Source organism: Lutra lutra, chromosome 16 (assembly GCF_902655055.1).
Source record: "Lutra lutra chromosome 16, mLutLut1.2, whole genome shotgun sequence".
Taxonomy (NCBI): Eukaryota; Metazoa; Chordata; class Mammalia; order Carnivora; family Mustelidae; genus Lutra; species Lutra lutra.
The window spans coordinates 45,008,819-45,023,215 of record NC_062293.1 but is presented as its reverse complement, the minus strand read 5'-3'; the positions used below and the strand labels follow the sequence as shown (position 1 = coordinate 45,023,215).

At 43.3% G+C, this 14,397-nt stretch overlaps 1 protein-coding gene across 2 annotated transcripts in view; it reads right to left on the bottom strand.

Annotated features, from left to right (window-relative positions):
• VPS53 (VPS53 subunit of GARP complex) overlaps positions 1 to 14,397 on the bottom strand; it is a 137,436-nt gene that overhangs the window by 32,337 nt on the left and 90,702 nt on the right. For both annotated transcript variants that reach the window (XM_047706057.1, XM_047706058.1), the window contains 3 exons: positions 11,864 to 12,011; positions 6,145 to 6,227; positions 4,899 to 4,977 (listed from right to left, as the gene is read on the bottom strand). In XM_047706057.1, coding sequence (XP_047562013.1) covers positions 4,899 to 4,977; positions 6,145 to 6,227; positions 11,864 to 12,011 — 310 coding nt within the window. The remainder of the gene's footprint in view (positions 1 to 4,898; positions 4,978 to 6,144; positions 6,228 to 11,863; positions 12,012 to 14,397) is intronic.

Here is a 14,397-nt window from a genome sequence, read left to right as displayed (position 1 = left end):
GGGTTGGCCACTCAGTCCCTTTTCTCCCCTGTAGGAAAGCCATGGTGTCAGATCGAGAAGGGCTGAAGATGAATCTCAAACAGGATGCTTGTGGATGCTTGAAGAGCTCGTGATCAGGGAAGCATGATTATTTACATAAATCCAGCAATACCAGGCATACACCAACTTAGGGCCCTTACACTTTAAGGCAAATTACTTAAGCTACTTTTGTCTCAGTTTCCACGTTTGTCAAAAGGACTTACTCTTACTCTGTATGTATGGCATCGTACAATCCTCCATAGAGAGACCTGAATTTGAATCCTGGCTCTCCCACCTGCTAGCTAAGAGATTTGGGACAAGGGACTTGACTTCTCTGAGTAAGCAACCTTATCTGAGAAAGGAAGAAGGAAATAATACAGGTACCTTGTAAATTTATTGTCAGAATTGAATGAGATACTCCATTTGGGTGCTGATTCCTGGTAAAGTGCTCCATAAATAACTTATTACCATCTCATAGAACTCATCTAAGAAAATAAAGCAATATGGGAGGGATAGCAGACTGAAAGGTCATTTTGACATAATTTACCCACATTACTGTAATCTCAAAGTCAGAACTTCAGAGAGGCCGTTAAACTCTTTTTCTTATTTCACTTCCACCATATGGGCCTGGCCTGTTTAAGGCTGTTCCTGTGTACTTCTACCAAGCTGTGCCACTCTGTTTTCCTCTCCTTTTCCAGCAGCAGGCCTCTTGTCTATAGTTGGGGAGCTAATAGCTAGATGTGGGCATTTCCTATTTCTGACCTGCCTTCGATCAGCTACAGGATGCTACTTGTTAAAGTAAAAAGCCCTGGGGCGCCCGGGTGGCTCAGTCCTTAAGCGGCTGTCTTCAGCCCGGGTCATGATCCAGGGTCCTGGGATTGAGCCCCACATCGGGCTCCCTGCTTAGTGGGAAGCCTGCTTCTCCCTCTCCCCCTGCTTGTGTTCCCTCTCTCGCTATGTGTCTCTCTGTCAAATAAATAAAATCTTCAAAAAAAAAATAAGAAGCTCTTTATTGGGACGCCTAGGTGGCTCAGTGGGTTAGTGTCTGTGTTTGGCTCGGGTCATGATCTCAGGGTCCTGGGATCAGGCCCCACATCGGGCTCCCTGCTCAGTGGGGAGTCTGCTTCTCCATCTGCCTGCCGCTCCCCCTACTGTGCTCTCTGACAAATAAATATTAAAAACTTCAAAAAAAAAAAAAAAAGGAGCCCTATTACTGAGTACTATCAAGGAGCACCATATCTTCACCAGCCCTTGTATGCACCTAAACATTTCAATCTATGATCCTGCCATTTCCTATAACAATACTCTATGTCTACCACCTCTATCCTAGGGTCATCTATATCTCACTTTGTCACCATTCTTTGGTCAAATGGGTGTCCCCAAACTTTAGTTCTTCTTCTTGCCCTCTTTACCTTCCAAGTCATTCAGGGAATACTACATATGTTAAGCTATGCCTTGGAGATCCAAAAATGAATAGACACAGCCCTCAAGCTGTTCAAAGCTTAAGAGGGGAGACAGCTATAACAAAATAGAGAGGCAGTCTAGGTATGTGGTGTTTTTAGGGAGAAGAACACTGCGGGTGAGACAAAAAAAAGTGGTGTCACTGCAAGAGATCTATTATTATTATTATTATTATTTGAGAGGGAGAGAGAGAAGGGGTGGGAGGGACAGAGGGAGAGGGAGAGAGAGAATCTTAAGCAGGCTCCACATCCAGTGTGGAGCCCAACACGGGGCTCACTCTCATAACCCCGAGATCAAGAGTTGGATGCTTAAGTGACTGAGCCATCCAGGCACCCCTGCAAGAGATCAAAATAGCCAAAACAATCTTGAAAAAGAACAAGGAGGATTCATATTTCCTGATTTTAAAGCTTGCCACAAAGCTACAATAATCAAAACAGTGTGGTATTGGCATAAGGACAGACACAGAGATCAATGGAATAAACGGAAAGTCCAGAAATAAACCTGTGTATCTATTGTCAACTGATTTTTGACAAGAGTGTTAAGACCATCCAATGGGTAAAGAATAGTCTTTTCAACAAACAGTACTGCGATGGCTGTAAATCTACATGCAATGGAATGAAGTTGAATCCTTACTTCACACCATATACAAAAATTAATTCAAAATGGATTGAAGGCCCAAATGTAAGAGCTAAAACTATAAACAGCCTACAAGAAAATACAGGTATAAGTCTTTGTAATTCTGGATTAGGCAATGGTGTCTTATATAGGACACCAAAAGTATAGCACCAAAAGATAAAATACAAAGATTGGACTTCAACAAAACTAAAAACTTCAGTGTTTCAAAGGACATAATCAAGAAAGTGAAAAGACAACCCACAGAAACGGAGAACATAACGGAGCAAATCATATATCTGGTAAGGGGTCTAGTATTCAGACTATAAAGGAACTTTTACAACTCAACAAAGAGACAACCCAATTTAAAAATGGGCAAAGCAGATGCCTGGGTGGCTCAGTCAGTTAAGCCGCTGCTTTCACCTCAGGTCATGTTTCCAGGGTCCTGGGATCAAGTCCCGCATTGGGCTCCTTGCTCTGTGGGGAGTCTGCTTCTCCCTCTCCCTCTGTTGCTTGTGCTCTCTCTGTCAAATAAATAAATTTTTTTTTAAAACGCCACTTCCTCAAGAAGACCTTCTTCGCTTCCCTACTTGATACGAACAGAGAGATGAACTCTCACCTCTTTTAAAAGAGGGCACATTTTGTACTTTTCTTACAGTAGTGATTTTCCTATACCTTATACTGCTGTTATTTGAGCAGTCCTCTCACCTCACACATCTCTTACCCCACACTTTCCGAAATCTAAGCACCTTGGGGTGAGGTCCATGTCTTCCCCAGCTTTGCAGTTCCCAGCACTGTGCTGGGTAGAGTCCGAACTGAACTGCCCAACTAGCGGCAAAAATGACGGAATTGGGAGACAAAAATAAGCATTATCACAACACAGGTTTTAAGAAGTCCTAAAGAAACCACACAAAACAGGACACAGGCACAAATAACTGAGTGTGTGTTGAATCAATCTGTGACCATTTGGCTTGTTTATATCTGGTCATTTTCATCACATGGATCTCATTTCACTAGAACTCCAGAAGACTCAGACAAAGAGTGATGGTCTCCCAGCTGCTGCGTTCCCTAGTCTGTGGTTTTCCTATGATATAAACAAAAGATTCTGGAGGTATGGTCTCTGTTAATATTTGCTGGTGTGGGTCTGGGGGAGAAATGGGTGGTGGTGGGGGGAGTGCGAGGGAAATCCACTAATGAACTGACAGTTCATATAAGCAGCACCTGGAGTGTTAAACTCCCCTACAACTGTTATTTTACTGGGAAAAAAAAATCCACTCTTCCTTTGGTAAATGTAAAATTCTTTTACCAGCTGCATTTTGATCTAAAGTGTGTGGCAGTCCAGGAGAGATGGCAGCTGGAACAGATCCCACGCGGACACAGTGAATGCCCACCGGCAGCTAGGGCATAATCAGAGACCAAAGAATGAATCTTCATAGCCACGTTCCTTTAAGAAAATGGGTTAGCCTCAATTTGCCTGCTCATGTGCTACTCATAAACACTAAGAATCCTGGAAATACATATCCACATCTGATTGGTGGAAGGATCAAACTTTTGAATCGAAACTCTGTGACATCAGCAATTCAGGACTCCCCAGTTAGCTTCGTAAAACCCTGCAGCTTAAGCTTTGGTTTTCATCCTATTTTTGTTAAATATTTACAATCTACTACAAAACTAAATTCAGACCAAATGTGTGCTTACACAACCTGTGACACGGCCACCCCTCCTGATCGGAGGGAAAGAGCAGCAACACGGATTGGCACCAGGCCAGTCATTTTCTTCATGCCCCGTCCTTGCAACACTGGGGGGCAGAGAGCTGCATTTCACGTACTGATGGGTTCACCCGGGCCCACAGAGGTTGTTTGCTCAATACCCCCAGAGGAAGAATGAGGAGAGTTTGGTCCATCTGACTCCAAAACCAGTGTTTTTTCCACTGTACTCTGCTACTGTCCAGTGGGTTCCAGAGAAGTTCTTTCTCCAGAAGACTGCTACAAGAGTCTGATACCTCGAGAACAGGCACTGGCAAACTTTTTCTGTAAAGGGCCAGACAGTCAGTATTTTAGGCTTTTTGAGCCATATGGTCTCATGACTGACTTACCCATTAAGTGTTTCTGCCATTGTAACACAAAAGCACCCACAGATAATATTAAATGAATGAGCATGGCTGTGTTCCAATAAAAAACTTATTTAGTTTGCTGACCCCTGTTCTAGAAATTCTAGCGTAGACAGCTTCATGTTATTTGGATTAAAGAATCAAGAAAGAACTGCCCATTTCCAACTTAATTAATCAATGAACAAGAGAGTCTTCCATAGGCTGTATGGTCAATGCAATTCAGGAATTTGGGTCCTTTTAGGAAGAAAAGGGCACATCAAAGCCGAACAGTAACATAAGGCAGCATGTGTTCCAGGAAGGGACGGAGCCCGACCGATTTGCCACCATGACAGCAGGAAACCAAGGTCCACAATCTGATCAAATATTATTGTGCTGATACTGGAGCTCAGAAAGAATAAGAAGTTACTGCTGTAAGCACTAACAAAAACGCCCATTCTGGTGAGACCCCTTTAAGGTTTTTCACATGTGTCAGATGCTCAACAAAGACCTACCAAACATACCTACTCCCTGTCTTATTCTCAGAGTACAAGCAATTGGCCTAACGCACAAGATAAACTCATCTCCTAGAGGCCTTCTGGTCTTCTCCCAGCTGACACTTGAAGCAGTGAAGAACCCGAAGAAGCCACCGGCCAGGGATGATAGCAAGCACCTGCGGTCACTCTTGGAGGTCTAAGAAGAAGCGCTTCCCCAACCTCACCTTGCTCATGGCAGTCAGGGCAGGATCACAGGCAGCATCCAGATCTTGGACCAACAACTGGATGCTGCTAGAGATGACACTGCAAATCAAACAAATTACAGTGGTCATCACTTTACTCAATAATTTTTTAAAATTTTATTTATTTATTTAACACAGAGAGAGAGACCATGAGAGAGGGAACACAAGCAGGGGGAGTGGGAGAGGGAGGAGCAGGCTCCCCGCTGAGCAGGGAGCCCGACAGCAGGGCTCAATCCCAGAACCTTGTGATCATGACCTGCGCTGAAGGCAGATGCTTAATGCCTGAGCCACCCAGATGCCCCAGAGGTCATCACTTTAAAGAAAAAACTTTTTGAATGACTAACACAGCCCCTGCCAAATCTTTTAGGCACCCATATCAAAATCAGTTTCATCATTTCATCAGAAAAACTCGAGTTTGCTTTCAAAAAGGAATGGATGACAACGAGGAACGTCTTGGCTCTTCATTCTTGCTTGCATGTCCTGGTCTTATTTGGGTGTGTTCCCACTGAGTCAGGTCGAAAAATTTCACGGCTAGTCTCCCTAATCACTCCACTCAGAATCCCTCCTTCACTTCTTTCTCTAAAAGCACCTGTTCGTTCAAAATGTTTAAATGAGAACTTGGGGGGGGAAAAAAAAAGCTGGGAAAAGGAGAGGAAATGACCTAAGAAGAGAATCTTGATTTTTCCTTAGTAATGGCCTACCTTAATCTCATTTACTGACCACAAAAAAATACTGCAAGGCAACACTAGTGAAAGAACTATTTTGAGAAGGCTTTATAGTTCGAACTTCTTGGACACCCTCTACCCCAACCATCCCCCTCCCCCCACCTGACTAAAATCAAGCTGCTCACACTTTGTGTTCTAAGACACTGAAGGTGGAGCTGGCCCTCTGTAGATTTGGGGTGGCGATGGGGGAAGACAGAAGGCCTTGGACTTGACCTTCCTGCAGGGATGGTCAAGGGAGGATTTCTTCTCTTTCGTTATTCTAGATAGGGCAACAATAAAGACCCTGTAAGCTAAAAATGACTGCATCTGAGAAGGGCAAATGGGAGGCAGCTGCACTAGCTTCTGATGCTTCTTCTTACTGACTGCTGGAGAATAATCCTCATTCAACAGGGGACCCTGGAAACCTCTTAGGTTCTGTGGTGGCCTAAAGCCGACAGCCCAAGACATGTTGCTTTGTGGGGGGTAAAGGGCAGGCCTTAAGCAATTATGTGCAAGGTACGTACGTGCTGAACGTATCCATTTCTCCAGTCAGATTGATTCGTTCAATCAGACTTACATCAACTTTTTCCTTGAGTTTTTCTTCTAGCTATTAAAAATGAGAGAAAAACATGCTTAACAATGATCCAAAGGAGTATCATCATACAAGCACGTAATATTTACCAAGTTTGATGATTCTGGTACAATTCTGGTACAATTCAGGTACAATTCTTTTCATGTCCTAACTCACTTCATTCTCACAACCCATGAGGTAGATTCTACTATTATCTTCATTTTACAGAAGAGAAAATGGAGGTGTGACAGCAGGGCCAGGAGTCAAACTTCCTCCAGAACCTTTGCCCTTTAGCCCTGGGCTGTACTTGTCTCTTATGACACACTGACAATTCATTTCATTAATTTTAAAAAGACCCCAGTTTTCAGGATCTTCCCTGCTCCATGAACTAAATGCAGGCTCGCTCACCAGTACTGGAAGCCTCTGGCAGTGAGCGGCAGTAAAACCAGTTCAAGTATTCACTGAGTACTACGACGGGCCACCCACTATGTTAAGGTGTTGGGGATACCGAGGTAAACAAAAGAAACACAGTCTGCCTTCGTCAGCCTACAGCCAAAGAGAGAAACACTGGCCACACTCCCAGCCGCCTCAAAGAAAAAGACAACTGACCAAGAATTGTAAACATCTCAAAGGATCCTGGGAACTGACTCACCCAACACTCCCAAAGCCATTGATTACACAAACTCAAGAATAATGAGTATTTTGTCTTAAATTTAAAAATGCTCTTAGGGGTGTGTAAATTCGTGTAACCTTTCAGAAGGTAATTTGTTTAAAAAGCAGAAATGTAAATACACACACTCTTTAAAACAGCAATTTCACATCTAGAAATAGACTTCGACGAGAATGAGTATGATATACAAAGATCCCCGAGTACTCTTTGCAGCATTCATGAATTCAACCACAATTTTCAGAAAGCCTGTTTTGTGCCCAGCTCTGCAACAAGAGTATATATGAATTACTAAGTGAACAAAACAGAGAAGATACTCTTTCCATGAAGCTTCCATTCTGATCTTGTTTATGTTAGTGACAACTGGAAACAATCCACATGCTTGTAAGGGACCGATGAAGCAAATTACAGTAAAGGCTTTCAAGGCTTCAACTCTTCAGTGGCCTTTTCCTGTTACACTGAAAATAAAATCCAAACTTTCTATGATTTGGGTTCTGTCAGGCTCTCTGGCTCACATCTTCTTTCCCCCTAGCCTGTTTGGCTTCACTTTGTGCTGTAACTTAAGGTCCTGGAACATACCAAGTTCACACACACCTCCTCAAGACCTTCATACTTCACACTTCCTACTTTGTCTTCCTGAAACGCTCCTTGCTCACCCTTCCTAACCGGCTTCCTTGTGTTGCCACTCCACACCTCCCAACCCTTCCACACTCCTCACCTGGCAGTCTCCTTTGCTCACCCTCGGTCTCTGCTTCAATATCACCTCTCCTCAGAGACGCCCTCCTTGACCAGCTACTTCAGTAGACAACTTCCTACCTAGCGCTCACCACAAAATTGAAGTAACATCTTGGCTTATTACTGTCTTGGCTCCTCCTTTAATTCTAAATTCCCTGACAGTAAAAAACTATCTACTTTGTTCACTACTGTTAATTAACGCCAAATACAGTGCCTGGTCCTTACCACAGTAAGTGCTTCCTGAAGAGCTCTTAGATGAAGGAACGCAACAACAGGTGTAAAAGTGTTACACAATTAATGAGCCGATATCGATAATTGGTATTGTTTAAGTTTTTATTTTCCAATTCTTGTCTCTGGTTTCTCCTTCCATTTCTTTTTGCCCTCTTCCTGCAATTTTTTTCCTAAGGAAACTGGAGTGTTTGCTCTCTAGAATTTCCCATAGGTTGGGTTTTGCTGATTGTATCCATGAGGTATTAATTAACATGTTCCTCTGTTCCTTGTATTTTCTGTAAATTATAATTTGATGTAGAAGCCTGATCAGATTCAGGTTCTTCTCTCACTCTCTCTTTTTAAAAAACCTATTTCATGATGGTGTTGTGCGCTTTTTTTTTTTAAGACTTTACTTATTTATTTCTTTTTTTTTTTTTTTTAAAGATTTTATTTATTTGTCAGAGAGAGAGGGAGAGAGAGCAAGCACAGGCAGACAGAATGGCAGGCAGAGGCAGAGGGAGAAGCAGGCTCCCGCTGAGCAAGGAGCCCGATGCGGGACTTGATCCCAGGACGCTGGGACCATGACCTGAGCCGAAGGCAGCTGCTTAACCAACTGAGCCACCCAGGCGTCCCAAGACTTTACTTATTTATTTCTTATGAAGAGAGAATGAGAGAGCACAAGCCGGGGAAGTGGAAAGCAGAGGGAGAAGCCAGTTCCCTGCTGAGCAAGGAGCCCAATGAGGGACTCGATCCCAGGACTGTGATCAGGACTTGAGCCAAAGGCTGAGAGGCTCACCTGACTAAGCCACCCAGGCATCCTGGTGTTGTGTACTTTTATCAGGAGATACATGATGCTTGTCTCTTTTTTGTAATGTCAGCAGCCATTGATGGTCAATGCCAGATCCCTTATTTCATTAGGAGATATAAAAGAATGATATTCTAATCTTTTCTTCTTCATTTATTAGCTGAAATTCTGCTATAAAGAGGTATTTCCTGGGGCCCCGGGTGGCTCAGTTGGCTAAGCGTCTGCTTGTCCTCCCTCTGCCCTGCTTGTGCTCTGTTTCACTTAAATAAATAAAATCTTAAAAAAGAGAGAGAGAGATTTCCCATTGTCAATGATTTCCTTAATCTGAGGTATAAGTTCAATAGGAAAGAAAGGTTAAGAACTTTCCCTTTATTTACCAGTATTCAATTCATACCAGTGGTTTTTTAGGCTCTTCGAAGATAGTAAGTGCACTAAGAAAAGAGAAATCATCAAACCACATGGATATAAACATATCTGATGTTTTTGGTGCGTTGCAGTTAACTTTTCATTGATGTTTATACAGCCCACCTCTGACCAGCAGAGTTTATTCCTTGGCTCCTGTGTTAGGTTCTTAGACTGCTCTCACAAATCACTACAAAATGTGGTGGCTCAAAACAGAAGTTTATTCTCTCATAGTTCCAGAAGCCAGAAGCCCAAAATAAGGTGTTGGCAGGGTTGGTTCCTTCTGGAAGTTCTGAGGGAGAAACTAATCCACACCTCTCTTCTATCTTCTGGTTGCTGGCAATCCTTGGTGTTCCTTGGCTTATAGACACATCACTCCAATCTCCGCCTCTATCTTCATGTGGCCTTCTTCCCTGTGTCGGTTAGATCTCCCTTTCCTAAGGATGCCAGTCATTGGATTTTAGTCCTTGGATTACATTAGGGTTCACCCTAAATGCAAGATAATCTCTTGTTGAGATCCTAACTTGATTACAGCTTCAAAGACCCTATTTCTGAATAGGGTCACATTTACAGGTACTGGGAGTTAAGACTTGGACACATCCACACATCCTTTTGTACAAGAAGCCCATTATGGCTCCTGAATCCCTCTGAAATGACTGTCACCATCTTTGGTATTTTTCTTGCTTTTTGCATGACATGATGCTCCACGCTCACCTTGTACATTTCCTCTCCCAGACCCGCAATTACTTAATTCTCTAGGAATCTCTGGTTTCTTTTAGGGGACAATGGTATTTAGAGATCACAATATAGGTGCTAAGAATGACTTTTTTTTTTTTTTAAGATTTTATTTACTTGACAGAGAGAGAGAGAGATCATACGTAGGCAGAGAGGCAGGCAGAGAAAGAGGGGGAAACAGGCTCCCCGCTGAGCAGAGAGCCTGATGTGGGGCTTGATCCCAGGACCCTGAGATCATGACATGAGCGGAAGGCAGAGGCTTAACCCACTGAGCCACCCAGGTGCCCCTAAGAATGACTTTTATGATCAGTAAAAATAATCTTCACTAGGGACACCTGGGTGGTTCAGTCAGTTAAGCATCTGCCTTTGGCTCAGGTCATGATCCCAGGTCCTGGGATTGAGTCCCAAATCGGCTCCTTGCTCATCGGGGAGCCTGCTTCTCCCTCTGCCTCCTGCTCCCCCTGCTTGTGTGCACGCTCACTCTCTCTGACAAATAAATAAAATCTTAGAAAAAAAAACTTCACTAAATAACAAAAAAATTGGCTACATCTATCATGAGTCATCAAAATGATCTTTGATCTACTAGTACTTCTAGAACTTTTAAGAATCTGTTGTAGAAAAATATATTAGATGTTCTTTGTAGGAGTACTTTAGAAGCAAAATCCTGAAACAGCATAAATTATGAGGGATACTGTGAAATAATTAATGGTATTATCCCTTAATCAAATATTATGTAACAATTAATAATGCTGCTAATAAAGACATTTTAGAAACAGGAGAAATGCTAGTGCTGTGACGTTAATAAAAACAACAAAGGGATATGAGACTGAACTAAGTTGATAATAGCGAACAAAACTATGTTCATGAAAAAGGACTGAAAGAAGTACTCCAAATTGCTAATACGATTATGTGATGATGATGGGATTAAGAGTCATAATTTTTATGTTTTTTCCCCCCTTTGGTTCCACGGTCATTTTACTTAATTTTTTAAATTATTTATTTATTTATTTACTTAATTGACTTTTATTTTTAAAATACTCTAGTGTGTGTGTGTGTTTGTGTGTGTGTGCACCTTCCTTTTCTGCACACATCCAAAACAGTTAAATAGATAGATAGCGTTTCTTCAACACCAAATTCTGAGACCTCTGTCTTGGAGGTCCTCACAGACACTGCTGTCCTGCCCTGGGAGTTCTTGGGGCTAAAGGGAGTACTGTCTCTGACTCCAAGGCCAAACCTTGCCAGATCATTCCCTGTGTGATTCAGTGTGACCACATCCCCACAGAGAGCAAGCTACTGCCTCTGGCTGGCTTAACCTCAACTGTGAAGCTTTGGGGGGAACACTTCTTATTTTGGCCTCCTGTATTTGTGCCCTGGCTCACAGGCACTCTGAGCTGTACTGTCTGAACCATCACTTATGACTACCGTCCTGTGATCCAGACATGTGTAAATAATAAACCCGAAGAGGGTGCAAGAGCACAACCTTGTCTAGTTCTTTTCCTTCTCTTGGCCTTAGGTGAATTCCAGCCTGAATGTGAAAAGGAACTTCTAATCCCACGTTGGAGGCTAAGTGAAAAATTCTTCTGGGTCTTCCTTCTGCTAATGGGGAGCTCCAGGAGCAGCATCACCCTTTCCTGCTTCACAGTTCCTGAACGTCAGCATCCAAACAATGGTTGTTGGTTTAGGCTGATTGGGAATGCTGTGTACATTTCAGGAGACGCATAAAAGCCCAAAGGATTTTGCTTAGCCTCGTAATACTTCTGAGAACGGAGTCACTGGCTGTGACTCATCGCCACCAGTGGCCGGGTCCTAGCATCGTTAAGTCTGTCACTGCTTTTCTCATAGGAGAGACAGTGCGACTGACCTACTTTCAAAAGGGCATGTCCTCTGAGCAGCTGAAACTAGCCTGGGGAGGAGATCAGTCAGACTTTCTTCCCTGGTCTCCTTTTAACAAGGCTCTGCTGTAAGATGGCTGCCTGGACCGTCTGCTGGCTGCTGTAGTTTTCCTCTATGACCAACCAATCTGCCCAAGGCTATACGTGGCTTGTGAGGGCCCACACTTTTACCTACTGAGTCAGGAGGCCCAGATGGTTCTGGAAAAGGCAGTGGCGGGCAGCTCACCTGCTGGGTGGTGGCCAGACAGTATTCGGCTGTGCTCAGGATACTGCAGATGAGGCAGAGCTCCTCGAGCGTGAACTTGGCTACTTCCGAGCCTTCCTTCTCCTTGAGGAGGCTGCTGATGGTCAGCCCTCCACTGCTGCTTGTGGTTCTGAGGAAGGGGAACAGGAAGTGGTTAGGAGGGGGCTTCTCATTAGCTTCCTGAACTGGTAACTGCCCATCTTAAGACAAAGAAAAGGGGGAAGGAAAGGCTGGACGTGGCCCAACAAACCCACATACAATGAGCCTTTTCCTACTGACCTTACCTTGACTATCATCTGTTTAAGTTCTCTGACCATCAGGAGCAGGAAGAAACAATTCCAACAGTGAGCCCGTGACCAGTCATAGTAACCATGAGGACCTGGATACTTGCAGAGAAGGCTGCTGAGTGGCCTCTGCTTAGCCGGCCATCTCCTGATCTGGAGAGCTCATTCAGGATCATCTATAGCATAAAGCTTGTTCCACCACTGTTTCAGGTAAGAAAATCCTGCACAGGAGTTTGTACATCGTGCTTGTGGTGGGGTACCAAGGTGAATGCTAATACATGGTTCCTACCCAAAGCCCCGACTGCCTCCTCCCTGCCTACTGATCTAATCACGTGTTCACAAAACGTAGGAAGAGTTATAAAACCTCCTGCTCTTTCAACTGTGAGAGTCTAAGTTCTTTTTAAAGCAGACAGAATTCAGTGACATTTACCTTAAAAACATCAAAAAAATAACCTTAAAACTGCCCGGTCTTCCTAGTAGTCACAGATTAGAAAATATCTTCATTTCCAGCACTGACAAGGGTGTGAGGGTGCGGACACTCTCTTGCACTATGGGTCAGGGGCATGAAGCTGTCCAAACTTCCTGGAGGTGTATTTCACGAGCTTAAAAGACACATTCACATATTTGACCCAGTAGTTCTACTCCTGTTCAAGGATGCTTTCCTGAGTGTTATTTAAAATACTAAAGTAGTAAACCCAACCTAAATGATCAAGTAAGAGAATGGTCAGTAAGAACGTCAGAAGCTCAGTGAGGTTCTCCTGCATGCTGGATTAGCATGACATCATGAAAAGTGCTGAATGTTCTCTGCTGGCCTCCCAGATCCATTCGTTACTCTTCCCTTCCCTTCTCTGTGGCTCAGGAAACTGACCTCTACAGACTTATCACTCTGGCTCCCTGGTCCTCTGGCCTCCTGTTGGGTTCAGTCAAGTCACCAGGAGATGGCGACAAGAAGGTGGACAGGTAGGGGAGAGAGAAGTCTGAATCCTAACAAGGCCTCCGACTCCCTGTGCTTCCGTGTGGGGCTGGCAGGGACTGTGGCTCTCCATTTCCTGTGTGGCAACCACTTGTCCACAGCCCCAGCTCTCAAGGGAGTTTTAAAGTAGTAACAATCACCGCCTAGTATCTGGATGCTTCAGAATCCTCTGTTGGCTCCTTTCACTTTGCCCCCATTTCTGTGAATAGTTGCTTTGGTAACAATACCCTAGCTGAGTGCATCATTTGTTTCCTGCTGTGACACATGGGGAAAATGCCGGGGCAGGACGATACTGAGTGAAAGCAGCAGGGTATAAAACTCCAAGCAGTATAGTCCCAATACCCTTAAATAAACAAAACCACAAAATCACACACATTATATTTATAAATAAAAAACCAGAAAAACATATACCAAAAGGTTAAATTTGTTTTCTCTGGGTGGTGAGATTATAGTTAACTTTACTTCTATCTTTCTGCTTTTCTGTGTTTTCTGAACTATAATATTTTGATGATCAGAATAAAAGTTATTAAAGAATCTTAAAAATGTTTTTATCATAGTCAAAGAAATTTTCATTGGTGAAATATATCTGTTACTTCAAATCTCTGGTTAGAGCATAGTGCTTTTATTTTCTTTCCTCCAAATAATGTAAAACTCCCATATCTGACACATTTTAGTGAAAATAACAGCAACTACTTTCAGAATTACTGAATTTAGCCATGGGGATGATTAAAAACACTAAATTCCAAAGCATTACTTTAGATCATAATCTACCATAATCGAAATTGCTATAGAACCAAAAATCTTTGGCTCCATGCCCAAAGGGGAACCCAGTGTGGGGCCTGAACTTACGACCTTGAGATCAAATCCTAAGCTGAGATCGAGAGTCAGACATTTAACCAACTGAACTACCCAGGTGCCCCAGAACCAAAAATCTTTAAACTTTAGTCGAACAGCCATTAATTTCAATTAATAAGCAATATAGCAATATTCTAATGTCCCAAAATACAGTGAAGCCACTATAATTAGGGGCTGAGCTAGGCAACCCCCTCCCCCCAAATCCTACCATACCTTCAAACATCAGACTATATTCAACAAGACACACACCATAAGAGAGACTTTGGAACGTAATCAGATCGAGGGAAAGGCAGACTCATGCCTCCCGTGTGCTCATCATCCCAGGGTATGCTCTCATTGAATGAAACTGCCCATGCTGTTTAAGAGTGATTGCTACCACCACCTTACCTTTTTTGGCCAACAAC